Below are 27,346 nucleotides of genomic sequence, written 5' to 3'. Positions count from 1 at the left end.
CAGGCTGGTATAGAATTGAGTCCATCCAGTTTCTTTGTAGAGTTAAATATATTGAAATGAGCAAAATATATCGTAGATCTTTGCTTAGATAGAATCTATTGCCCACCTCTCCTTCTGTTTTTTTTTTTTTTTTTTTTAAGCACATTGTTTACCCTGCTTATCCAATGTGCCATGGCTATATATGCCATATATAGATGATCCTTAGATCTTGCCAGTCTTCAAAAGGAAATAGACAGTTTTGGTGTAAGAAAAACACTGCTGCAGTACTTCAAGTGTGCTGCCTTCATGATCTTCACTATTACCATCACCGAAAACTTTATCATAAGCAACATTGCCTATCATTTCTCTAATTTACCCTATGAAAAAATTTTTAAATTTCTGCTATTTTAGATTATCTTCTGTTTATATTTATTATCTTTAGTTTTACAATGTTTATTAATTTTTCTCAGCTACTCTTTTTGATCACTTCAATTTTAACATTTTCATGTACTTAACATTTGAAACTTTTGTTTCCTATTTTAATTGTTGAAATATTTTTCTCAGGCATAATTCTTTTTAATCTCATTACTATGTTTCTTATTTTCTTCTTTTTTCTTTTAAATATCCTGATGATTTTTGTCCCTTTTGATTATATATAGTTTCCTGGTTTTTATCTTTTATTTTCTTTTTATGTTCTTGACTTATACATAGCTGGAAGGAAATCTAGTTATAGAGACAGATCCAAAAGGTTTTGATTATGAATTGGTCATAGATGAAGAAGGAAAAAAAAGGAATTAATACTGAAACCTAGCATTTTAAACAGAGCAAATGGGTGGAAAAGGATGTGAGTTACTAAGGTAGGAAAAAAAGGGAGTAGAGTATGTTGCAAAAGAAATAAGAGTTTCTTCTATCACCACCATGTAATAAAAGAAAGAACATTTTAACATCAAAAAAGCATAAACTCAGATATTTTAAAATGAATACTTTTAGTTTTCTGAAAAATTCGCTAAATGGTCTATTTTTTCTTTTTCGTTTTGCAGTGAATTTGTGAAAACTGGCATTTGGGAATACTTGCTTTAGATAAATAGAAAGATTTATATTTCAGGAAAACTCACTCTGATACCTGTGTAGGGAATAGATTTTAAAAGATAGAAGGAAGAAAGCTCAATTAGGATAAAAACTGTGGAGGCCAATTACAATTTGGGTAAGGTGAGGAAAAAAGATCTACAAATCTGTTGATGGGGAAGCTGGAAGTTTTGAGGAAGTTTCGTCTGATGTACTGGGATGTTCTAAGGAATGCAGAGGAAAGAAACATTTGCTGAGAGTGATGTGGTTAATACCCTTTTTTAGTGAAAATTGATAATTTGATGAGTTAAAAATTACATCTAGCTGTTTTAATAGGCATATTCTATCTTTCTGAGATTCAGAAGAGTCTGCCCAGCCAACGTGTTATCTTCACTCAGTATTGATTTATTTAGCCTGGCTTTGGAGGCCATACTCCTCTAAAGATTTAGTTGAAATAATTGTAATAAAATAGTAGTAATTTGTCAATGTAATAGATTATCTTCATCAATGAGACCATGAGTTCCTTAAAGGTAAGAGTGCCGTTTTCTTTTTTATACACTGGTAGCCAGTTATTTAGTTATTTTGGTGAAAAGACCCCAAGCCCTGGAGACCAGCACTTCCCTTCTCCCACCTTCAGGTTCTTCATCTGCAATGAGTCATAGGATTCTTGAAGGTATTTAATGAAATAATGGATGTGTAAAAGAGAAGGGATTCTAAATGTATTAGTTATATCTTTCTCCTTTCCCTCCTCCTGTGCCCCTGGTGCTGGGTACACACAGAGGGTACTAACCATATGCTTGCTGAATTCATGAATGTTTGAAGCGGGGTCAGAAGAACTTTTTATTTTGGAATTCTGAAGACTTTGAGTTTGTCAGTAGCTGTAAAGAGAAATGTCAATAAAGTTTTGTTAATTAGAAAAAAAGCACCAACTAAACTACAAATCCCTTTTTTCTCCACGACGCAGATCAATCACGTGACTTGCCAGGAATCCGGAAGTCTGGTCCGCTCGCCCAATCAAGACGGGAAGCCTACATAGCGGCGTCAGGTTGGCCAATCCTGGTGAAGCTTGCGCCGCGCCGCGCCGGGTCTCGCCTCCGCGCGCAGCGCTGACGGGTCGCTAGCGGATACGGTGACCGCGGGGCGGGGCCAGAGGCCTATGCCCGGCTCCCCTTCGTGTCCCGCTCTCCCGCTCTCGGCTCCTGCTCCGCCATGGCTCCCAAAGGCGGCTCCAAGCAGCAGTCCGAGGAGGACCTGCTCTTGCAGGATTTCAGCCGCAATCTCTCGGCCAAGTCGTCGGCGCTCTTCTTCGGGAACGCGTTCATCGTGTCCGCCATCCCCATCTGTGAGTGCTGGGAGCGAGGCGGGCGGGGAGGCCGCGGCGGGTCGGGCTGGGCATGGGCGTGGACGTGGCAGGAGGGCCCGGCGGGCCGGCGAGGGACGAACTCTGGGATCCTCGGCCTGCGCCTTCCCCAGCTCGCCCTGAGCGCGGGGGAGGCTCGTGGCCTCTGTGGGCCTCGGAGTTCTTGTCTGGTATTGTCGTGGGTGGTATCACAGGGAAGTCACTTGTGCCGTTCTATGAAAGTACGCACGTTCCCGGAGCCACCCCCGGGGACTGTGATTCAGTAGCTCCGGGTTGGCGGCCCCGAATGTATATTAAACAGATACTCGGGTTAAGAACGTGTGGGGCTAACACTCAAACACATTTCCTGCTGTCCTTCTCCACACAACTGTTGTTTGGCTGTACAAGATCTTAAACTTGTATCAATCCTTAGTTTGAAGAAACTTAATGAATTGGGTGAGAGACCCAGCAAGTAACCCTCGTACTGAATTACAAGTGTATCCGTAAGTGAGCCGCCTCAAACCGCCTAACATTATTTTCCTAACTTGCAAAATGAGAGAGGTTGAGTTAGTGCCAGGGGTCAGCTATATTTATTAAATAATCCTACGAGAGCAATTCTAGGATTCTCACTTCGGTGGGAAACTGTTTACAGACTCGGCCAAGGTCGTTTTTAGAGCCCAGGTTTCCCAAATTTGAATCTCCTTTCTCGCATATCTGCACGGTTGTTGGGCAGTCAAATCCAAATGTATTTTCAATTTTGGCCATAAAACCTAACGTGCAGTGAACGTGGTGTGGAGCCACTGGCCCGGCAAAGCACTGCCTTGATTGCAGATAACAGCCACGTCATCAAGTAAACTATGGTTTGGGACTGCACGTGGAGTTTTGGAATGGCCTGTATTTAGCATAATAGTATGCTGATGAATGAAATTTTAAGTCCTAATTGTGATTTTGTTGCGTTTGTTCTAATTTTTGAAGAAGCAGAAACTTCACTTGGACTGGTAGTAGAAAGGTTAGGTTTTTCAAGTGTTTTGAACTGGTAAAGCTTGAGACTATAACTGTTTTAACTGGATATCTAACTTCTGAAGATCCTCTGATACTGTATTGCATTCTTTAACCACTACTATGTTTTTACCAAACTTAGGTATAATTAATTCAACAGGTCTTTGTAATGGGGTAGTAATGTTTTGTTCCTTTTTGTACCCCCCCCCATCTTAATTCAGGGTTATATTGGCGAATATGGCATATGGATCTTATTCAGTCTGCTGTTCTGTATAGTGTGATGACCCTAATAAGCACTTATTTGGTAGCTTTTGCATACAAGAATGTAAAATTTGTTCTCAAGCACAAGTAAGTATAATACATCATGAAAGTATGTATTACATGTTGCATTTTTGTACAGTAGCATGTCTTCTTAAAGATCATTTGTGTGTGCTAGTTTCAATAAGCATTAATTTGAGATATATGTGTATATATATATTTTGGCAGGAAGTCACATTGATGCTAGAAAGAATTGTTAACTAACCAAAGCAGAGACAATGATCAGTCTGACACTACTATGGAAGTAGGTTTTGAGGGTGGAATTAGAACATTTAAGCACTAGCCTTAATCATGGCGTTCATCAGAAAACCAGAGCCACCAAATAAATTAACATTTCAATAGCCAAATGGAATTCTTTCTGGAAAGAATTGTTCTGGGCTCTCCATTTACTATTTCTGGAAGTGAAAGAAATGGTCCTTTTTTTATTAAACTCTGACATTTTCAATGTTAATTAAATTTTTTCTAATGTGTATGAAATGTGAAGGATTACTGTGTTTCCTCTATTTTAAAATTACAGTTGTAAAATATGAGAGTGCTTCAGAACGTTCATGGAAAAATGGAATTGAAAGATAATATGCCGCTTTCCATGAACTTTTTGAAGACTCTTCATATATAATTATTTTAATAATAACTTTTGAAAAGAAAACCCAAGCCTTACAATAAATTTATACAGTAGGACTAGGACTGGCCAGTTAGCTCAATTGGTTAGAGCACAGCCTTATAATACCGAGGTCACCCCTCTACTGGCCAGCCACAAAAAAAAAAAAAAATATATATATATATATATTAATTATTAGCAATTACATACTCTGGTTTCATAAAGGTTAAAATGGGGGAGAGTCTAGACTTAGGAAAGATGGTAACCTCTATTATTTCTGAGTGCCATGGTACTCATGGGAAACAGGTATGAATTATTGTTTAATTGGGAAAGGTGCCCTTTGAAGTTGCTCTCATGCACACTTAAGGGGTAGCAGGATATTTGTTTCCTCAGTGGGGCCTTGTAAGTGCTATATTTCTTTGGAAATATTTCTTAAAGACAGTTGGAATTTTACTAATACTCAAAGTGCCAGTGTGCTTTGTATTCACATTATATTTTTCATTTACATAGTTTCCACTCCAGTTTGAACACTCTTTTTGCTTGGATTGCTGTAGTAGTCACCATCTGGTTTCTTAAAACTAAAGTTTAGGGCCCACCCTATCATGCATCATGTATAACACGTTACTCTCTGTAATGTTTACATCATCTGTGTGAGATGAAGGTAGTATTCATGTTTTTTGGGATGAAGAGTATGTATTCCTTCTTATCTAACATATTTTTTATTGTGTTATTCTCCTAATAACTCATTATGGTCTTCTTTTTTCTAATGTATTAAAACTAAATTTTTGCAGACCCCTGAAATGCGAGTCATCTGCCTGTTTTCTACAAATGTAGCTCATCTTTTAGAATTGGGCCTTGGGTCTTCTGACTCTGCCTTCGTTTCATACTTTAAATGTGACTTGTGCCCTCACCCGTTTAGGATCATCTCCCTTCCTTTCTCTTCTTACATGTCTATTATTTTGAGACCTAGGAATCTTATCCAGAGAAATTCTTCCTGTCTTTGATCAATCCTTTGCTTTGTTGTCCCTGTGTTAGGCTCTTTCTAGTAATGAGGAATAGAAACATATTGAGATGATCTCAGCTAACAGGGATTTGTTGTAAGAAATGTCCAGAAATGGCCTCAGCAGCCAAAAATGGCTCAGCAGTTTTCCCATCATTCTTCTGGACACACAGGAGCTCAGGTTTCGTGGTCAACAGTTCTGATAGACCAGCAGAGTAATCAGGTCATCTTTATCACATTTCTGCTTGGAAGTTCCTCTACCAGCTGCCATTCCAGAATTCAGCTCATCTCAGCGTCTGCTGTTCTGGACTGTGTTTCTTGTGAGGCATGGCTGGCTGTGGACAGGGAAGCCCTCTGAAGTGGAATCTTGCATGACCTGTCCTTTGTGATCCCCTTGGAACTTAGTACCTTTGGGATTTGGCTTTTAAACTTGTTCGGCATATCATTGTTTATTTACCTCTTTGGAATCAAAGTCATGTTCTTTTTACCTTCTTATTTCTACTTTTGGCTTCTTGAGGGCAACTGCCATATCTTTTACTTTGTATCCCTTATAATAGTTAACAGTACATTTAGTTCAATAAAATTTCAGTGACTTACTGACTTAATAGACTCTCACAGTGGAATTTTTTTTTTTTAGTCATAGTTTTGGTTTAATATTAAATATTGCTACTGACATCAAAATTCCTACTGATTTGCAAGATGGTTAATTAAGGCTCAAAGATCCAGTGTGATGCTGAGAGTGGGTAGGTGTTGGTGGTAGAAGGAAGATGGCTTCAGAGTCAACAGTCTGGCTTCCAGTCCTAGCTCTGCTGTTCATAAACATATAGCCTTGGGCATACATTTTACCTGTGTAAATTTCAGATTCCTGAGCTGTAAAATGGGGATACTAATGGTACCTTGGAGGGTGGTGAAGATTAAATATGATCATATGTGTGACATGTTAAACATAGTGTCTGGCACATAATAAATGTTTATGTCCAGGGTCGGAGAGGTTGGGGTAAGAGAGCCCTTGGGAAATTTTTTAAAAAGGTGGCATCATTTAAACAAGGTTTGCAGAGGGCTGGCTGGTTAGCTCAGGTGTTATAACACCAAGATTAAGGGTTTGAATTCCTATACCGGCCAGCTGCCAAAAAACCCAAAAACAACCAAAAAAAACAAGGTTTGCAAGATGTGAGAAATTAAATAAATAGGGTTTTTTGTTGTTGTTGTTTTAAATGCTGGAAATATTCTGACATACTAATGCAAAAAAAAAAAGAAGAAAAATATAGTTGATTTTTGTGGATTATCTTAGTTGGTTGAGTGCTGACCACTGTGGTGACCTCTATCTTGTTTTAGAACATTCGGCACTAAGTGAGGTTTATCTTCTAAGAGCCCTAAGACAGAGGGGAGGGCTTCCTCTTCCTGAGTTAACAATACACCTACAGGGTGGTTGGTTGTTATGCCTCTGGTAGACGAGTATAGAATTCTAGACCTAGGAGAGAAATTACTTAGTTATCTGGTTTTGTGTCTTAAGGAAGGAAGATTTGTCATGTGAACGTTGATCAACTATTTGTTCTAAAGATGCTTAGAGATAACCAACTCTATTGAAAATAGTTTATTCTTGTGTTCTAGCACTCAGACAGTTGCTGTGTGTATTTTTTGTACGCAGCTAAGAAAGGTGTCTGCTGTAAACAATGTCCATTTCTCTTCAATTGGTCTTTTGTGTGGTCTGATGTTAAGTTCAAGAAACACTAACTTAGTGCCTAGTCTGCTAGAGAGGTTAAGAGAGGAGTCTCTACCTTCAGAGCCTAGTGTCTCGAGAATGAAAGATGCATCTGAGAAACTTCTAGGAAAATGAGTTGGGTGAAGTTGGATCTTTGGAGTAAAAAGTATATTGTAGTATTCTAAAGGATTTCTTAAAAAGACAGCTGTCTGTATTAGCTAACTTTTTATTTAGGTTTCATAACTTCTGAAAGTTATGAAATTTTTTTTTTAGACAAACAGTTTTTTTCCCTCCCTCCAGTTATCAATTTGTGTGGGGTAACAAAATTAAAAGGTAACTTTTAAAAACCTTTACAAAAATACGTTAGTTGAAGCTGACTAAAAGTTTTCTTTTTAACCATGTCAATTGTAACTCAGTTATTGAGTGCGAGGGCTAGGGAGGAAGACATACATCACATCAGCCATAATTTGTGCTTATGTCCCAGAAGCTCTTGTGGTTGAAGAAAGATTGAAAACGGCTGTCATGAATGATCCTGGGCTTTCTTTTCTTGAATGTGTCCTGATTTCTGCACATTTTTCCTCAGTGCATTGACCAGAACTAAATACAACATAGTAATGAGGAATTGATTACTTGAACACAAGGTGAACAGTTTTCTATCCCCATGTTCCATATCCAGATACTATGTTGAATGTTTTCATAGTGGGACTGTGTATATAATTTGTTAAGTTTTGCTAATGGCCAGTTACTACTTTTTCTTCCATATTTATAACCAGTTTCTCATATATTATGAAAAATATACCATGTTGAATTTAAACATCATGGTCTATAGGAGGCTTTTTGTATTTCATCGTAGTTTAAATTTTATCCACTTTGACTAGCAACCTCATCTGATAAAAATTCATCTATAGATTTTTTGGTGAGTAGACATTTAATTTTTTCTTCATCTGACTCATTACTAAAGGTTCTAAGTTCTTATGTGACACTTCCAGCCTTTTCTGTCTGATTCCATCTTAATTTTGGCGCAACCCTCAAACTAGTGGTTAATTTAACTAAAAGTGGTGTGGTCAATCCCTGACTATGTGGTATTATTCCTTTTTAGTGAAGTGGTTCTTTGGAGTGGAGTGAAAAGCATAACTATAAGATATTACAGCTAATCCCCCTTTGTTTATTAAGCCTAGCTTTCTTTCCTATAATTTCCTTGGAATTGAAATCATATATCATTTGCTAATACCTTATGAAATTTATTTGTTGAGCAGTTATAGATTAAAACAAAATGTAGTTATATTGATTTATAACTAAATTGTCCTAATAGCATTTGACTGTTATATTCATATTAAATACCTAAACTTTGGAAAATTCTGCCTTTTAGCAGGATCAAAACATATAACTAATAAACCACATCTTGCAAGTTTTTTGAACTTCTCTTTTGGCTTTTTAGTGTAATAAACTTGGAACTTTCTGTCTAGTTTATTTTCTTGAAATGTAAAGTATCATTCAGTTGCCAGTACAAAAATATGAGTACAGAGTGTTTCTGAGAGAGTGTGAGTTCACCCCTGGAGCATGTAGATACTTTTTTCTTTTTTTCTTTTCCTTCCAGAGTAGCACAGAAGAGGGAAGATGCTGTTTCCAAAGAAGTTACTCGAAAACTTTCTGAAGCTGATAATAGAAAGATGTCTCGGAAGGAGAAAGATGAAAGGTTTGACTCCTTATTTAAAGTGTTTGTGGAACAGTTCTTGAACTCGTTAAGACAAGTGAACAGATATGATGTTGATGGGGGAGGAGGTGGGAGGGACAGAAAGGAGGAATTGGTAAAGGGACATCAAAATTAACTGCAGTGTATATTGATAAATTAAAAAAATAAAAATAAAAAGTAAAAAAAGGTTCACAGAATTAATAGAATTGAAAAATAACACAAAGTTTTCCATTAAAAAAAAAAGTGTGGAGATCAAAAAAGGGGGTATTTTGGAGAAAATAAGCTTTTGATTTCTTCTTAGAGAATGTGGAATTGGAATTGTTTGAGGTAAATTTTGGAATTGTAGAAGTAGTAGCAGTGGGAGTAGTAGTAGGTAACTTTGAGTTTTTATGACCAGATAATTTTCTTTGTGCTATACACGGTTGATTTATTCTGAAGAGACCTGTGAGGTATGTACTGTTTTTGCCCGCATTTTAACCTGAGGAAGCTAAGGTACAGAAAGCTTGGGTAATTTGCCCACAGTCATAAATTAGTACATGGTACGTCCATGGCAGTCTGACTTGAGAGCTTGTACCCATAACTGCTCTGCTGGAATTTATGAAGCTACAGAGCTTTGTCCAGTGCTGTGTCTGCTTCTTGATAGCTGTGCAACCTTGAGCACAAAATTTACCTCATATCACCTAACCCCTGTGGGTCTGAAGGGTTTATGTTGTGTTAATGTTTTAGCGTTTCTCAGTGGGGGTATTTCTGTTCCTGGGCTTCCTGAGGGACATCCAGTTCTTGGTTATCTGCATTGATTGGGTTTGTCTCCTGTTGCCCAAATCTGTGCTACTTTTGTTAGCCCCCACTCCCAATTATTCTTGCCAGCTTCTCTTAGAAAGGTTAAACATGCTGACATTTGAGTAACTGAAGTTACTCAATGAACTGAAGTTACTGAATGATTGAGTAAATTTGTGCTTAAGAGTTGCCTGATGGTTTAACAGAGTCATGAGTCTGGTTGTTTTCATGGATCTTAGGTTTTAGTATGAACAAGGTGCTTCGTGAAACAGAGTTTTTATACTATTTTGCTCCAGAAAGACTTAGCAGGAACTTGGAATATAAAGTGCATATAAAACAAAGTAATACAATTTTAAAGGATCAGAAACCATTTAAAAGGAAGAAAAGGTGAACAAGCACTTTAGAGTTAGTTAACAGCAGTTAAGCACTAAAGTTAATTCTGAGGTCATACAGCTTTCATTGTCTGATGAGAAGCAGCATGCAGGTCCTCTGAAGAGAAACTTTCCTGGCACTGAATCTTGGAAGGACTTTATCAAGTGGATCCTTATTGAAGGGACACTGAGTAACTTAATGAACAATGTCTTCTACAGTGGTTTTGGAAGGACACCAAGCATTATTGAAATAATTATCTCCTGTGGATCCTTTATAAAACTGAAAGCATAATATTCATATCATGACAATGAAGGCCTTTTTGCAGCGAGCAACTACATTAAGGTCTGGCTACATAGCTTTCTGATTGTGTATTTTTGCATAGGGATAGAGGTTAGAGAATCTAGAACACTTTTTTAAAATAACCTTTTTATTATATTTATTGGAACAGTGTTTCTTAAACTGGGGTGTGCATCATAGTTACTCAAATTTCAAAATGCTTGTTACGGTTTTTACAGGTGTTGGGTAATTAATTATGAGGGATGGCAATGGGTCACCTCTGTCCACTGCAGACTCGCCTGATTTGGTCTGGCACTTGTTCTTGATCCTGGGACGTGTCTCAGAATCTTTCTCAGTGCAGCGTTCAGGTAGTCATTGCTAGTGGATCAGAGTTAGAATTGGGAATGAAATGTCTTTGCCATTTGCTGGATTAGATATTTCAAAGTAGGATGAAGTGGAGGTAAATTCAGTGTATCAGAAGACTGTAAAATTTCTCTTCTTATCATTGGTAGAAATTGGTGCTGTTGATATCTCTCACAAAAGCCACACTGGATGAAGTTTTACCTAGGTCTGTATTCATGATTTACCCTGCTAACTGGGATCAGAGACTTTCATTACAATCTAGTATGATTCTGTCTCAGAAGATAAGTTGCTGCTCGAGATTTGACCTAAGAGAAGTATTATCAGCTCTTCTTTACCTAGAGGTGCATCTCAAAGCTTTATGTACAGTCGTCTGGAGTATATACTTTATGCCACTTTGAAAGTGTTTTATAGTACACATTCATCTAAGGATGGTAATAAGCAGGGGAAAATTGAGATTCATTAACATTTGTTCCAGGGTGTGAGTGTTATTTCTTCTTGATTTATCTGTGAGCTGTCATTTAGCATCTGATTGTTAACAGTTGCTGTTTGTTCTCAATTTTTCTCCTGTTGTAGGAAGCTCTCTGTGGAAAAATGACTCTTTGGGAAGTGTTCTCCCAAGCTAGATTTCCTACCAGTGGAGATTTGACAGACCATTGACAATGAGGGCATTTCGGGGTCCTAAATTTTTTCAAAATAACTGGTATATGGGTGGACTAGAAAAAGTTCTGGAGGCTGTCCTGACTGTTTGTACACTGATTTAACACATGGTCCTATTAGGAGCTAGGGTAACCTAAAGGATTGGGCCACTTTTTTCATCTTAACTGTTTTTGAAGATGGTTCTGATTTAGGTCATCACAGAAAGGGAGTTAGGGAGAAGTGCTGTGATGGAGCTGGAGTAAAGGCATGCTAGCAGCGTGCTTCAGGAGCCTGTCTTCATTGTGTCTTATGCCAGCATCTTACAAAAGAGAGGCCATTGTTCTGAGGGTTTTCTAGCATTAAATCGTGTTAGTACTATATATCTTACTGGGCTTGATTTTCTTTGCTTAATGTTAGAATGGTAAAATGTATTTCCCCCAGTTTCAAGTCATATGTATTTTTTAATTTACATTTAACCTTCTCTGAAATCAGAAGGTGTCTTGTAGTTGATGTATGTAATGTAATATTCTTCCCTTCCCCCAAACTTATAGTAAATTGAAGATTTATTAAGTTGATGGTATTCGTAGAATCAAGGAAATACGGCATATGTATTAGAGACTACAGATTTCTTATGATGAGGACAAGGTGATGATACTCTTCACTTAGTCCTTTACAGCTAAACTTGTTTACTTTGGATTAGAACACATGGTGAATAAAATGTGCGAATTACCCGTGAAGTTTAGCCATTGTTTTTAGGATGGAGAAGGAGGGGTTGTGTGTCATCAGGCTCTGGAGAAGGGTATCTTTTTTTGGAACACAGTGTCTACAGCAGTGCTTTTCAACGTTTGTGATAATAACCCACAGTAAAAAAAATACATATATATTTTAATTTTTGGCCAAATACACTCATGTATATACACATGCAAATGTTTCACAAACAATAATGTGTGTTGCCCTCTTGACATTTTTCTATTTTTTCCTATTTCATTAAAAAAAAAATTGTGGTCTCAACCTACTCAGTTAATTTCCCTGGACATTCGATCCACACAATTGATTTCACATCCCACTGATGAGTCACAGCCTACCCTTTTTAAAAACTGCTTTACAAAGTTAATTAACCAAGAGCAATAAAGCCTGCCTTTTTCACAGGCACCCTGGAACTTCCTCTTGCCTGTGTGAAGGGGTAAAAGAAAAGGCTGATAAAATACTAGTAAATTAATAAGATTAAATCATAATAAGTAAAATAGAATAAATAAAAAGTAATAAGGTTTTAAAAAGTTAAAAAAAATTCACCCAATGATCAAGCAGATTCTTTGCTTGAACTAAGTGAGGATGGCTAAACAATAAATAGTCTGCCTCTGTGAGACCAGAACTAGTTTTTCTTGTTGGAATTATCTTCCTAAGGTGTGATATTGAAGGCTGAAATCCTTTGGCTGTAGAGAACCTCAAGTCAGGGTACAGATCTAGGTGTGGACCTAGAGAAAGATGCCTGTTGTAGCTGCTAAGATACCAGTTGCAATTAATCAGTCCCTTCCTCCTTATTCCTGGCGGCCTGACCCAACAACTGTTTTCTTCAGCATCAATAAAGAGAGAGGAAACATCTTTTTTGGTGGAAGAAAGGGGAAAGTTCTAACTAAATTTGATATTAAAAACACATTCTCACCATTGAGGATGTAAAGATAAACTTGGATTGTGATGAACTAGAACCATGTGGTATTTAAAGTTTTTAGTCATATTTATGAACTTGTTTGACTTGTTTCTGTCTCTCCAGAATTTTGTGGAAGAAAAATGAAGTTGCAGATTATGAAGCTACAACATTTTCGATCTTCTATAACAACACTCTGTTCCTGGTCTTGGTCATTGTTGCTTCCTTCTTCATACTGAAGAACTTCAATCCTACAGTGTATCCTTTTAAGAGTTGATTATCTTTTTTAGAAGTCTAGAAATAGTAGTTCAATTTGGCTTCAACTTGTCTGAGTATTTTAGTGGAAAGAAAAACTGCTCTGGGAGTCAGTCCAGCAAATAGCCTGACTTTAGGCAGGTTTCTGGACATTTAAAATAACAGCTTTTTGTTTTATTTTATGTTCTTTTAAGTTTATAAATTGTGACTTTATGATAAATAAGTATTACGAAGCAGTCTTATGTATGTGATTATGTGTACCTGCCTACTTGAAAAAAGTTCCAAGGAGCCAAAGCAATCTTGCCTTCTTTGATAGCTCCTGGCATTAAGCCCATGTGTGTGCTATTATTTTTGGGCTTTGGGGTTAGGTGGATGGCCAGTATAGTTAAATAGGCACATTTCATTATATCTTAATAGTGTTTCAAGCTGCTTTTAAATTGAGCTTTTGGGCAAGAATCAGTTGTCTCTTATTAAGGTAATTTATTAAAGATGTTATTCAGGAATGTTCATCAAGTCTTTAACAATTGGACATTGTGATGTAATAAAATATCAGACACCCTACAGCTTGTATCTTCTGGGAATACTTGGGTGGTTTGCCAAAAATGGCCCAGTTCAGAGGCTGGGAATAGCTATGAACTTTCAGAAGCTCCTTGCTTTTACATGCCAACTGCAACAAAACACTGATTGATAGGGGAGACTTATTTTTCCTTTGCTCTTGGGAGAAAGAGTCTCTCTTTCCTCTGCCATTCTTGATCAGCTCTTGTGAAGGTTAAATGGAATTCAGATGTGTTCTTTGTGGTCATCTATTATAGGTTTCTGTATCATGTGTTTTATTTTTTAAATTGGAACACATTTCCTGTGAATGTTTTCATTCTTTACAGTTTTCTGTCTTGCAAATTGTGTTTGCTGAAAATGGGACTGCATGTCATTGTGATTATACAGAGTATCAGGAAGGAAACAGTACATTGCAAAGACATGGGCTTTTTTTATTTTATTGAAAAACTAATTTGGGGTTTTTAATTTTTCCTTAACGTGAAATTCTTACAGGAACTACATTTTGTCCATGAGTGCTTCATCAGGACTTATCGCCCTTCTGTCGACTGGCTCCAAGTAGTCCTTGTCATCTTTGCCCCTGGCTTTGTATCTATGGGTGGCCTGTGGCATATGGAACAGTAGCAGGGTGGTCAGGGTGGAAGACACACAAGATGTTTTTATAGTCTGGAGTTTGAGGGTTTTAAAAAACCCAACAGAATGTAATTCAGTATTTGTTTATTGGCTCTTTTTGACAGATTGTTGAAATTAAATGAATTGAAAGGGAAACTCTCAGTACCAGGACATTTATTAAAAGGCAAAAAGTGTCTCAAAATGTGCTGAATTCACAAGAGGAGAAAATAACTTGTTTCCTTGATCTGTCAGAGGTCACAGTAACCTGGACTGAGCTGTTATTATTTATAATAGGAGCAAGAAGTTAATAACTGGTTCTCTGTGTTCCAAGCGTAATATTACAACTTTTTTTGAACCGTAAATATCAGAATGAATCCTCTTCCCAGGGGATTGAACAGAAACCTCTTGTTTACAATTCTCTGAATTTGTGATTTGAAACAAGATAAAGTTAAAAACGTGGTCTCTCTAACTTGGGGAAGAGAAACTTGTGGGAAAATTCCTTTTTTTAAAAAAAAATTTAGAAGAGGAAAGGCAGCCAAAGTAACCTAAAAATAGTGCCCAGGCATATGAGAGTTGTCCTGCAGGGTTAAAGCACACACTGTTCAGCCGTATGGCTCTGGCCCTGGGTGGCTAGGGCGGTCAACTTGACCCTGCCATGTTGGTTTGACTAGTTAAGACACTGGAGTCATTGTTTTCCTTGACCAGGGTCTCACGCCACTGGAAGAATGCTAAGTGAGAGAGAGAGAGAACCTCTTTCCTGAATATTGACATGTAAAAGACCAAAGTAATTTTTGTGATCTTAGTTCTGGAATTCTAAGAACTCTCTAAGGAATTTACCTTCATTTTAGTGCTTGTCAGCATTTTTCCATTAGGACTTTCATAAATTTGGCCCTTTAGTCCACAGGTTCCCATCAGTTGAGAACAAATTATTGATCCCTTCTGCTCTTAGGGGTCCAGCTAAGACCAGTGTCTCATATTTGTTACCATGTTTGTACAGATATTATCATTTTCTGCCTGTGTGCCATGACTTGGAAAAGATTGAAAGCTTCTTTAAACTCTGCCACTTAAAAGGATGTGGAATCATGAGTGATACTGGTTTTATATTCCTGTTAGCTTTTGACCACATCCAGTAATTTTCTATAAGCAGTACTTCTAAGGAAATATATTCCTGATCTTTATTTTCCACTTCTGAATTTATGTGAATGTTATAAATGATACTAACCATTTTATTTATAACTTTATAAAAAAGGTATTCATCAGGAGTTCACCTTTCACTTTCATGCTATTGGGTGCATTGGTGGACTTTATCCAGGAACTAGGAAGGAAGATAGGGGTGGCAGGAGTGCATTTGCATAGTTACCCAGATAATCATTGTCTGCAGTTGAGGATTATATTTCATCATTTCTTCTAGAAGGTTGCATTTCTTTTCTTTGGTCCAGTGTTAGAAGAGTGCCATCACTAGATAATGTGGATGAATAGGGAAGTCAGAAGAGATTTATTGCAAAGTACAGTTAGAACAACAAGTAAGAAGTTTATTTATTTATTTTAACTTTTCCTTACTGTTGATAAAAAAAAAAAAAAAAAAAAACAGTGAGTAGTTTGGTGGCATGGAGACTACCAAATGCATTTGCTTACTTGACAAAATGATTATTTGACAAACCATCAGTATCTCTTTGCTGGGTCAAATATCTCTTTAAATTGCAAGTGAAAACTTGCCACTAGATGGCAGTGCCTGGGTGGATGGAGAAAAAATTGCCACCATTCTTTTTTATAATAGTGTAGCTGAGATGGGGTGGTGAAATAGGAGTATCAGCCTAACATTCTTAATTGAATTTGTCTTGAACAAATAAACTGAAAATTTGCAGAAAAGTGAGTAAGCAAAAAATTTGTTTTCTGTCCTGAATTTTTCCTACAGCGCTCTTTGTTTTTGCTCCTGATCATGTTTTCTAGCATGCTGTATGTTAGATATATTTCTGTGCATAAGATTATAAGGCATGTACTCACAGTTCAACAGAGTTCATTAAGGTTTTACTGTACCAGTACTTTACACTTGGGAACTGCAAAACCTTTTCCTCAGTACTCTCCCCATCAACTGAAAGAGCTATGCGGCATTTAAATTCTGTGCTGAATCTGATATAGATAGTAAAAACCTGCTGTAGAATTTTTATCTTAAAAACCCTATACCCAACACCAGTAAAATAAAAGGGATTCTGGTGTAATTGGGATTCAAAATGATCAAATTCCTTTTTTCACACTCATGATAAGTAGAGGCTTAAAGTGTTAACAACATATTATTCCCCTATGTTTAGTTTGCTCATTTACAACTGAATAAAAATCTTGGATTAAAATTATTCTTAGCCAGTAAAAATTTACTAGTTGTCTTATTTGGCATATTACAACTTGGAAAGGATAATTTGAAACAAGATTTTAAGTTAACTGAAATATGGAATTTGAATTTAAACTCAAAATTCTTATGAAAGGCCTTGCTTAATAAGTATGATTAAACTTTGCTTTTAAAAATTTGCATATTCCCTAGACTTCTTTATAAGAATCATGTGAATAAGTATATCATGTTTATTACATTATTTCACATTAACCATCATTTTAATTTCCCACACATGTAAATGTGTATTTTTGTAGTTACTCATCAAGTATCTGTGAGGCAACGACTGTAAAGAACAGACGTCAGGCATCTGCCAGTATTTGCCTGCTGTGCCTTCCTGGCCACCCAGTTTCTTTGTTTTCAGTGTGCATGCAAGTCACTACTGTTTTTGGAAACACTAAGGAAGGATACATATATGTGTATATGTACATGTATGGAGAAAACCAGTTTACAGATATATCTGTTTGGGCTGTAAGGGACTATCTCCCACCTCCTTGGACTCCCAAGCAGGGGAATTAAGTGAAGATTAGGAGGGTCTTTTGAGTGATTGGTTTAGATTTTCAGGGAGGTGGTTAGAGACTAATTTCTCATTGACCTTCATGAGTTTTCATTGCATCTCTTCTCTGACTATTCTGTCTTATCTAATTCCTCAATTTGGAGTCAGACCCAGGCTTTTTTAACTTAAAAATTTGCACACACAGTTAATTCTGCATCAAACTTTAAGGCTTAAAAAAACAAAACAAAAAACTTAAAGGAGCACTGAACTGGATCACAAAGTACTTGGGTTTCAGGCCTAGCTCTGTAGTCAACTGAGTAGTGTGAGTTTGGGCAAGTTCTTTCATCTATCCATGCCCAGTTTGCTCATTTTTCAAAGAGGGGTGGCTTTGTAGATGGCTAAGGCTCCTTGAAGCTCTGACATCTGCCTTATGACTTTTGGCACTGTATTCACGAAGATAAAGTGACAGTTCTTAAACGGGAAGGCCAAGCATGGGACTTCTGGTTTGCATTTCCCGAACTGCCAGAGATTTCAGCATAGGGATGGCTGCTACCCAGGTTACGCTTCAGAATGATATGTTCTCTGCCAGGGAATTCTTTCCAGAAGAGAAAAAAAAAGTATGGAAATTTTTGTAAGGACATAACTGAAATGTATTATCTAGTATATTTACCATGGCAGATGATTTGCATATAAAGAACTGGCTGTTCCTACAGCTAAGCAATAATGTTTGTATTTGGTTTCAATTTGCAGGTTATTTAAGTGAGTTTTGAGAAGCCTTTACACTAGTGCAGAGTGTTCTAAAACCCAGTGAAAAATAATATCATCAGTAGCTAATCATATTCTCCATTAATGAGAAAAAAGTTATGGATTGCAATTTAATTCTCAGTCTTTTGATCACCACTATTTGTTAGGTATTCAGTGCAGCTTAGCTGACAACATAATTTTTATTTATATTGTTATTGCCTATTTTATGGCCCTCTATGTATTTTATATGTGTGTATTTTATATATGAAATATATACATATCTTATGCTTTATAATGAAAGATCAGATAAAAATTGAGATTGCACAAAATGCTTTTATTATTCTAAGCAAATAAATAAGTTAAATTGCATTTCCCATTAGCCAGCACCTCAGCTCATTTGTACATACAGTAGTTCACTGGATTGAATACACAGTGAACAACTGAAAAAAGTGATCTGTTTCCATCATTAATCTGATACTCACATGCAAAAAATTCAAACTCCCTATTAGAATACAGGTAGTAGTAATTAAAAAGAAAATTTGTTGGTGTCTCCCACTAACATTTTAAGATTTAGAACTTAACCATGAAATACATATCTGGAAATGAGGACAGAAAATAGCATTTTAAGATGATGTATTTCTTCTGTAAACCTCAAAATTATTTCTATAGGGGAACCTGCTGACCAGAAAATTAAATTAGAATTTTGTACATCCTCAGATGTACAAATAGAGTTAAAGGACCATCCCTGCCCCGACCCCTCCAAAAAAGAAAGAAAAACATGTTTTCTCCCTTTTTACAGATATCAACACACACAGTTTATTCTCACAATTTTTCTCAAGTAGGGTATTAATGAGGGTAAGTAGCCAGTAGTGGCAGGGCTAGGTGTACTTCAGATTCTGAGTGCAACAAGGCCAAGCCCCTTCATTCCATGCAAAGAACTTTTCATGCATATAGGTTAGTGCATATAATGTGATTATAGAGTCAGGAAGTTCTTTAACATTTTGCTTTTCACTGGGCAAGTTAATTCATCCAGCATATTCTGAATAGTGACATAGTATTTTTCACAAAGCCTGCAATTAACTTTCATATTAATAACTCCTCAAAAATGCCAAGCATTATATTGTAAAATCCCCAAAAGTGCCAAGCATTATATTGTAATTAAAACAGTGAATGTTTGCCTTTATGGGTATTTTACAAGTTTAGTTACAAAACTGAACATGTGTGTATTTATTTTTAAAGCTCAAATATTTAAACTTGCAGAAGTTGTGCCCACAAGCAATTGAAAGTATAAAGCAGGTTTTAATAAAATGTAGTAAATGAACACTTAATTGCAGATACTTTGCGTTTTCTTCGAAGCTGTTTTTATAGCAGTGTAACCCTCCCTTTCATAAATTAGCCATAATGTCTCCAGTAAAAGATTGGGATGTTCATCCTTTTACTGTCTGTACATGTAAATGGACATAACTGAATCCTGTTAAACACCTTGATAAATTGTACAGGGCCATTTTGGGGACCAAGCAACAGTAAAAATTTTAAAGGTAATGAAAGCAAATACTTAGAAATTTTAGTTTTGTTGAATGACAAGTGAAATGAAACTTGTTAATATGAATGTGAAAATAGGGAAAAAAATGTAAAATTGCTTCTGCTTATTCTCCCAAGCAAGATTTCTGAGTGAAGGTATCTTAGTTTCTTATGCAATTCACATTGCATCTGTGGATTTTGTTCTTTTGAAAAAATATATCTGTACAGCCTTCTTTAAGTTACCATATGCCTGAAGGTAATTCATCTTTTTCCCCCATATTCTTTCCATTGCATAAGCATGAGGTGTACAGAGCAATGCAAGAATAGGTGACTCCAGTCGAAGATAAGAAAATAGAATGGATATTATAGGTTGTGAGTTTTCAGATGTGCTCATAATTCAGGTGCACAGTGGTAGCGACAGCAGACACCTCAAGGAATCCAGGGACACTAGAGGTTGAGCGGCAGGCTGCGAAGTGACTTTTCAAAAGACTGGCTAGTAACACCGTTCTGTACTGGATACAGACCGCTATGTTAACCATGCAGCTTCTGTGGCTCATGCATTGCCTTATGATCTGTAGTCCTTTTTGCTGTAGGGCTTGTTGCGCAATATGTTATCAATCTCATTTACCACAAGTGATGTCATCTTTGGGAGAACCTGAGAGCAGGAGGAGAGAAGTAGAAAGGATGTAGTTAGTACTGTTGATAATTTGTTTTTTTATGCTAAATGTTAAGCAAAGTCATCTATATAAATTTATAAGCCACAGCTGGAATGTAAGCTCCCCGCTGGACTGGTCAGGAGCATTTTTCGTCAACTGAATAAATGAAGGCATTAATGAAGGCTCATAGAAATGTACAACAGCTCTATCCTATGATGTAATGTGTGATATAATGAATAATTTGTATGTTATGTAAATATAATGTGAGCCACATGTAATTTTAAATTTTCTAGTGGCTACTTTTAAAAAGAAGAAACAGGTGAAATTAATACATGTTTTTACTCCATTATATCCAAAACATTACCGTTTCAACATGTAATTGGTATAGAAAATTAAGATACTTTACATTTAGTTTATTTGTGTTAAATCTTTCAAATCCTGTGAACACTTTACACTTCCAGCACATCTCCATTTGGACTAGCCACATGTGTCTAGAAGCTAAAGTAGTGGACAGCACAGGTCTAAAGATTAAGGAGAAACTCATTCTGACTTACGGTCAGAACCCTGGTGAAAGGTGGCCAGACCTTAACAGGCATCTCAGGTACATGGAATAGTGTGAAAAAATGAAGTCAGTGAAATGGAACAAAAGTGTAGAGTGAGTGGTGGAGGTGTGGGAATTGCAGGAATAGGGGGAAGGGAAATTGGGGTAAAGAGTGTGGAAAGCCTTGAATGCCATTTTATAGAGTTGGAATTTTGTCCTGTAGGAAGTGTGAAATCTCTCAGGACTTCAGATCTGGGAGTGACCCCATCGGATACCTAGAGGTAGTTTGAAGGATGAGTTGGAGGAGGTTGAAAGGGGACCAGAGATGTTAGATGCATTGCAATCCAAGCCAGAGACAATAATGCCTTCACTCAGATAGTGGCAGTGGAGTGGAAAAGGAGAGTGGATCTGAGGCATTTTGGAGGATGATGGTGGTTTTAAGACTGCCTGGCTAAAAGGACGTTGGTGCACATTATTGAGATTGGAAACCAAAGAAGTAGTTTTGGGAATAAGAAATGTGGAGCAGGATGTGTTGAGTTTAAGGTTCCTGTGGGATATCCATGCAAAAATGACTTGTAGGCAGCTGGAAGTACAGCTGTGGAGCTTAGTAGTTGCAGGAGGACTGGAATTGAGGATTTGTGAGTCATTTGCACAGACATGCTAATTGAAGCTCTGGGAAAGTATGTGCTCATCCAGGGCTGGCATTTATTGTGAGAAGTGGGCCAAGGGCGCACATTACATCACAAGAGAAGGAACAAAGGCAGACTTTATCGCTGGCATAGTCTGACCCTGTGTGGAGACTGTGGTGAAATAGAATTATGATGACCGATTCTGAGGTTTCAGCCTCACCCTTCCTCTGCTGCAATTATGTTGGCCAAGGTGACCTTGTCTCCATTTAAGTGCTATCCTCAGAAGCCTTAGGGTTTGGCAAAATAGTAGACCTACTCAGCCTGGGAAGCTTTTGGTTCTGCTTAACATTTTCCTATCCAAAGCTAAAGGAGGAGTTTGATTTCCCACTAGCTCTGGAGTCTCAGAGGGTCTAAACAGCTAATGTGTTATTTAAAGTAAGATTGTAACAACGAGACCAAAATCTAGAAATTAGATTTGTTAAAGATTTGTTCCAGGGGGTTAGCCATGTGAGGATAAAAGTTCTTCATTCATTACACCAAAATAAGTTTCAGATAGAAAAGAAATTTGAACAATAAAAAAAGAAACCATGAAAGTACTTGAAACTATAAAAGTAGGTACAGGTTGAGAATCCGTAACCCCAAAATTTGAAATCTGAAATGCTCCAAAATCCAAAACTTTTTGAGTACTAAAATGTTCATTTCGGATATTTGGATTAGGGATGCTTAATCATATATATTCTGCAAATATTCCAAAATCCAAAACACTTCTAGTCCCCAAATGGTGGATAAGGGATACTCAATCTGTATATAGTGTTGCAAGACGAAAATTTTCAGAATCCAGAATTTTATATGAAATCACCTAGTTGGTTAATGTTGGCAAGTATTTTTAAACATTGTAAACTACTACGGATTTAACAAACACCTCTCAGGCTACCGGTTTTGCAACCTTGGTGTTTAAACTGCCTGGGATAGTGGGTGGGGTGAGGGGAGGTCTGGCTAGCATTGCCAGCATTGGCAAGGTATTAGGGAAATCCTCCCAGGATTGGGTCTCTGTTGATCTGGACCTTGGAGATGGAGTAAGATTTTGCCAGGCTGGGGTGATGGTCACTTTGCAAGCAGAGGACCCCTGTTACATCTGGGGATCTGAGTGGTTCATGGTGACTATAGATAAGGGTTCTGGGGAGGTGTGTTGGGGGTGATGAGGCATGGAGATGAAGGGCCTGTCTGCTGAGGTGCCTGAACTCCTCTCTGTCTCTGAGGGGAAGCCTCAGAAGGGTCTCAAGGCTGATGGGGATAGGTTAGTCTGTCCATTTTTGAGGTGGAGGTAGGGAAATTCGGGACCTGTGCAGGTGATGGTGGGCTGCTTGCAGCTGTGGTTTCTTCTCTCCAGTGTCTCCCACTTGTCAAGGTTCTGATTTATATACACTCCTCCAGTTTTTGCATGCCTTAGGCACATTTCATCCCTTGGAGCAGCTGCCTTTCCAGCCTAATAGAAATTTCCTTTCCTTAAAACTGCTGGCACTCCACACTTTCCATCCTTTTGCAGCCAATCCCACCACTGCTGGGCACCCCCAGCCACCCAGTCAATTTTTTGCCACATTGAGGGTCCCAATCACAACTTGTCTAAGGTGGGCTCTTCAGTTCTGGGCATGTGGGTGGAGCAGAAATGGGGAGGGTGGGTAAGCCTGCATGGTAGCAGCCTCCCTGCTTGGATAACCACCCTGTTTTCTTACCCTTTGGGCATGGGAGCCCAGTTCTACTACCAGCCAGAGCCTTGCAAGGGAGGAAATGCTTTGGCAAGAAAACTGACTCAGTTTTCCTCTGAAATTCCTCAGTATCCCCTTCCCCCTCATTTACCTGGTGTAGTCCCACCAACTTAAAGCTTAGCCTAAGAGTTACCTCTTTATGCCATCCCCAGGCAGTGTGACCTTCCCCTGGGATGGCAGTGATCACCCTGTATTAGCATGATAGGAATTCTCAATCCCTCTCTCTTCCTGCCAAGCCATGTCGTCTCTCTTTCCAAAACCTGCAGAATCCATCCACTTCCTCCACCTCCATGGCCATCACCCTCATCCAGGCCACCATTACCTTTCATCTGGATGTCTGCCCTTGCCCTTCATTCTACTTTCCACACGGTAGCCAGAGTGACCTTTCAGCATTCAGATAGGAGCATGTCACTCCTCGCAGTGCCCTCCAAAGGATTTGTTACGTGCAGAAGAAATTGCTCTCTGCAGTGTCCTGCGAGATCCTGCACCTGCCTGCCTCTCCACTTCATTGCATCCGCTGGCCCCTTTGCTCACTACATGCTGGCTACACTGGCTTGAGGCCCATAGTTCCTGGAAAAAGCCAAGTTTCTTCCCATCTTGGGCCTTTGCACTGCTCCTCCCTGTGCCTGGAACGTGCTTCTCTGGGCTCCTCACATGCTGCGTGAAGGCATGTGAATAAACGTGAAGGCATGTAAGGAAGGAAGGCATGTGAAGGCCTCGGAATAAACATCCCAGAAGGGACTTTGGCAAGGACATTGTTTAAAGTAGGCCCACCCCTTTCTCTGTTAATCTCTATTATGACATCCTATTTATTAATAGCCCTTTTCACAATGTCAAATTATTTTGTATGTTTATTATCTGTTTCTCCTACTGGAATGTAAGCCCATCGAAAGTTGGATGATATCTTGTTTCCTTTGGTGTCCCCAGTACCTGGTACATAGTAGGGTCTCAAGGATCTGCTGAATGAATGGAGTAGATTCACTTTTTCTCAGCCAGCCTTTGAGCTTTTTGAAGGTAAGGTCCTGTTTATTCATCTCAGTGCTCCCACTGCCTTGCATGGTGCTAGACATAGGGTAAGTGCTCCATAAACACTAAGGGCATTGAAATCATTGTATTGAATTGAGTTCTTTTGTGTACAGAATGTTCCCCTATCCTCTCATCATCGCTGTGTTGCCTTATCTTTTCCCAGAGCATAAGTGAAAGTCAGAGAAGGTAGGGTGGCATTTGTAAGAGGGAGCATTCCGCATGCAGGGACTGGGGACCCACAGAAGCTAGGAGGAATTGTGGGCTGGGGGAGGTCTTGGAAGCAGGGAGGCGGAGGTGATGACAGCCACGCTAACAAAGGTGGTGGAGAGGAGGTCTACGCTGTTTATCCCCCAGCATGTTCTGGGCTATTTTTAAAAAGGTTTTTAAACATTCTACGTTTAATCAAATTTGTCCCCACTTCCTTCTGTTTCCTTTTGGGATAGGTAACAGCGCTTCCTGCTTGTTTCAGGGGCAGGTGGACAGGGGAATAGCTTTGAGACAGTTCTGTTCCCTGGTGAGCAAGAGGGAAACAGACACCCTTGCCTGTTTGGGCAGGTAGTGGCTATGGTGAGAGTAGCAGGCAGATCATGCTTAGGACCTTCAGCAGGGCCGAGAGTGGGCAGGCTCAAGACTGAGATGTAGCCTCTAGGGAAGGGAGTTGATCACAACACATACAACCCCACACCTCTCCTTAGATAGCACTCCCAGGAACGTCCCTTGTCTCCCACCTTCCCTTCCTACTGTCCCTACAGACTCCCCAGAGTAGTGCTGCAGGCTCCATCCAATGCCCTGGACTGCAGACCCTCCATGTGGGGGAGGGAGTGGGGATGGGCCTCCTGAATTTGCTTCTACACAGGTGTGATCCTGCAAATCCAAAATAGAATTTTGAGTCCATTTCTCTTAAAACTCAGCAAATTTTCATTCACTCAACAGATATTTCTTGAATATTAACTAAGGCCATATAGTGTGATAGGATAGGAACTGGAAATCAGTGGAGAAGCTAGAAAGACACAGGTCTTTGACCTCAGGGGGCTTACAGTACAGCAGGGGAGACAGACAATTATACTACCTTATCATAAGTGTTATGAAGGGAGGGAGATACAGTATTCTATGGGAAGAGAAAGGGGGGCTTGGCATCCAATAGGTTGGTAATAAATATTAAAAATTTGTGGGAAGGACAAATGGGTAAATGATGCATGTATATCATCCTATGACTTAAATTTCGAGCAGGCTTTTATGGTCAGGCTTGGGAAGTCAGTTGCCAGGTATAACATTGGAATGCACTGTCCTACAGAAGCAAACCATCCTGGGAAATGAGCTTTGGGAATATTGCCTATTAATAAGCAGAGGACATCCCTGGATCCATGTATGGTGAAAGTTCTGTTGCTTCTTATGTCCCCCTCATCGCCACCCTGAAGGGACAGGTGGGAAGAGATGGGACTCTGCTTGGAGACATCTTCAAAAGGACTATGAAATTTCCTGAAATTTGCTAGAAAGGGCTACAGTACTTGCCTGAATGGCACCGAGGTTTTCAATGAGTTGTTCAGGAGTGGATGATCCTAGCAGCACGGAACTCACACCCTCATTTCTCAGGCACCAGGCTGGGAAGAGAGAACACTGGGTCAGGTGTGAAAGCACTTCTGATTACTGATTAGCTTATAAACACCAGCCACAGCTATGTTTGTTGCAACCAAAATTTGTTAACATTTTTTTTTTGTTCTAGGATTAAAAACCTGTGCAGCATCCCCTGTTGTGTAGAAGGTTTGATAAGATCTGTGCATTTGAATTGTGGGCTTAGGCTTTCTACATGAGGCTTCGCCCCAACAACTGGTGCATTCAGTCCAGCTCCTCACCCTAGGAACACGTCCTTGTTCTTGAAAACACCTCACACTGCTCACCAGCAGATATCTGGATTCCTCTTTCCACCTTAGCCTGTAGTCTGTGTTTTTCATCTTATTCATTATCTCACTTTTCTCCTGTTGTGTGGAATCCTCATAGATTCTGGTGTCTGGTTCCTTTGTTTTCACCTACCTGTCCACCTCCCGGGACCTCCCTTTCTTCCTAACTCGAGATTCATCCTGAGTTGATTATTAAATTACTCCCTCACAACCCTCAGGCTCTCACTCCTCTTCCTCTCTCTGCTTCTCTAGCAAGTCCCCATCAATACTACGTCTGTGTTTTCTCCTCCTTCTCCAGGGCATCTGAGCGTGCTGAGGAGAACCAAACAATGGTCTAGTGCCTCCACGTGTTCATGTCTCTACCCCTGGCTAGACCTCAGCCAGCCTGGCAACCTCTAGCCCTTGTCATCTCCCTTCTCCTTTTCCTGAAATGACCTGACAGCCTCTACCCTTAAGCCCTCTATTCAACCCCTGCCCCGTCACTCTCAGCAGGTGACCTTTCCTCCTAACTTATGTAGAAAATTAAGTTCATCCAGTAGAATGTTCCTTAATTCTCCGCTCTCCTACCTACACAAGAGTCCACATCGCATCCTCCAGTTTCAGAGAAGCATGTGCACTGTTTCAGTTCAAGGCCAAACTGCCTTGGATCCATCACTTTTTCACCTTTTCACAGACTTGATTTATACATTCTTTTCTCTCTCTCTCTTTCTCTCCTGGATTATTTTTTCTTACTGTCTTCCTTTCTGTCAACAGAACATGCTCAAATTTCTCCCATTCTAAAATAAACTTCCTCTGACTCTTCATACCTGCCAAAATACTGCCCCAATCTTCTTTCCTTCTTAAACTTTTAAAAGGTCAGTTTAGACTCCCTTACTCACCTTCTCCACATCCCAGTTCCTTCCTACCGTGTCCCAGAAGCCAGGGTCCCCAGGAACCTTCTTGTTACAGTGGACTTCTCAGTCCTTAGCTGCCTGGAACGAGATGTTGCTACACACTGGTAGATACCGTGTCTGCTGGTCTCCCTGCTTGGTGTCCCTCGGGCACTGCAAACTTCTCCTGCTGTGTTCCCAGTCTCATTGGATAGCATCACCAGCAACTTGGCACTCACAATCTGGAAACTTGGGAGTAATCCATAGGGTCTGTCCTTTTCTGATTCCCCTTGTCCTTTTAATTGCCAAGTCTAGTTGACTGTCCCTCCAAAATATTTCTCTAATTCAGTGGTTCTCAGACTTTAGCATGCATCAGAATCATCTGGAGGGCTTGTGAGATATTGACTGCTGTGTCTTGTCCCCAGAGTTTCTGATTCTAACAAGCTTCTAAGTGGTGCTTATGCTGACGATCTGAGACCATGTTTTTGTTTTTAAATAACTTTACTGAGGTAAAATTTACTCATTTTAAGTGTACATTAAATGATTTTTAGTAAATTTACCAGCCATCACCATTCGTCATTTTTAATCCAGTTTTTTAGAACATTTCCATCACCCCAGTAAAATCCCTATCCCTAC

At 38.9% G+C, this 27,346-nt stretch overlaps 2 protein-coding genes across 6 annotated transcripts in view; one reads left to right on the top strand and one right to left on the bottom strand.

Annotated features, from left to right (window-relative positions):
• Positions 1-2,141: 2,141 nt before the first annotated feature.
• Positions 2,142-16,546, top strand: SSR3 (signal sequence receptor subunit 3). The gene is made up of 5 exons (XM_063092554.1): positions 2,142-2,386; positions 3,604-3,730; positions 8,598-8,696; positions 12,889-13,020; positions 14,065-16,546. The coding sequence occupies exons 1-5, from the start codon at positions 2,254-2,256 to the stop codon at positions 14,129-14,131; spliced, it is 558 nt and encodes a 185-aa protein (XP_062948624.1). The 5' UTR covers positions 2,142-2,253; the 3' UTR covers positions 14,132-16,546.
• Positions 16,547-19,890: 3,344 nt separating this feature from the next.
• The window catches only part of KCNAB1 (potassium voltage-gated channel subfamily A regulatory beta subunit 1), a 406,409-nt gene continuing 398,953 nt past the window's right edge, over positions 19,891-27,346 (bottom strand). For all 5 annotated transcript variants that reach the window (XM_063094889.1, XM_063094906.1, XM_063094896.1 and 2 more), the window contains 2 exons: positions 25,456-25,544; positions 19,891-19,980 (listed from right to left, as the gene is read on the bottom strand). In XM_063094889.1, coding sequence (XP_062950959.1) covers positions 19,891-19,980; positions 25,456-25,544 — 179 coding nt within the window. The remainder of the gene's footprint in view (positions 19,981-25,455; positions 25,545-27,346) is intronic.

Source organism: Cynocephalus volans, chromosome 1, assembly GCF_027409185.1.
Source record: "Cynocephalus volans isolate mCynVol1 chromosome 1, mCynVol1.pri, whole genome shotgun sequence".
Classification (NCBI taxonomy): domain Eukaryota; kingdom Metazoa; phylum Chordata; class Mammalia; order Dermoptera; family Cynocephalidae; genus Cynocephalus; species Cynocephalus volans.
The sequence above is the reverse complement of the archived record's forward strand: the minus strand, read 5'-3'. Positions and strand labels throughout refer to the sequence as shown.

Coding starts and splice junctions, on each gene's coding strand:
- SSR3 (XM_063092554.1), top strand. CDS start 2,254: ATGGCTCCCAAAGGCGGCTCCAAGCAGCAGTCCGAGGAGGACCTGCTC. Junction 8,697..12,888: donor CGGAAGGAGAAAGATGAAAG/GTTTGACTCCTT, acceptor CTGTCTCTCCAG/AATTTTGTGGAAGAAAAATG. Junction 13,021..14,064: donor AAGAACTTCAATCCTACAGT/GTATCCTTTTAA, acceptor AAATTCTTACAG/GAACTACATTTTGTCCATGA.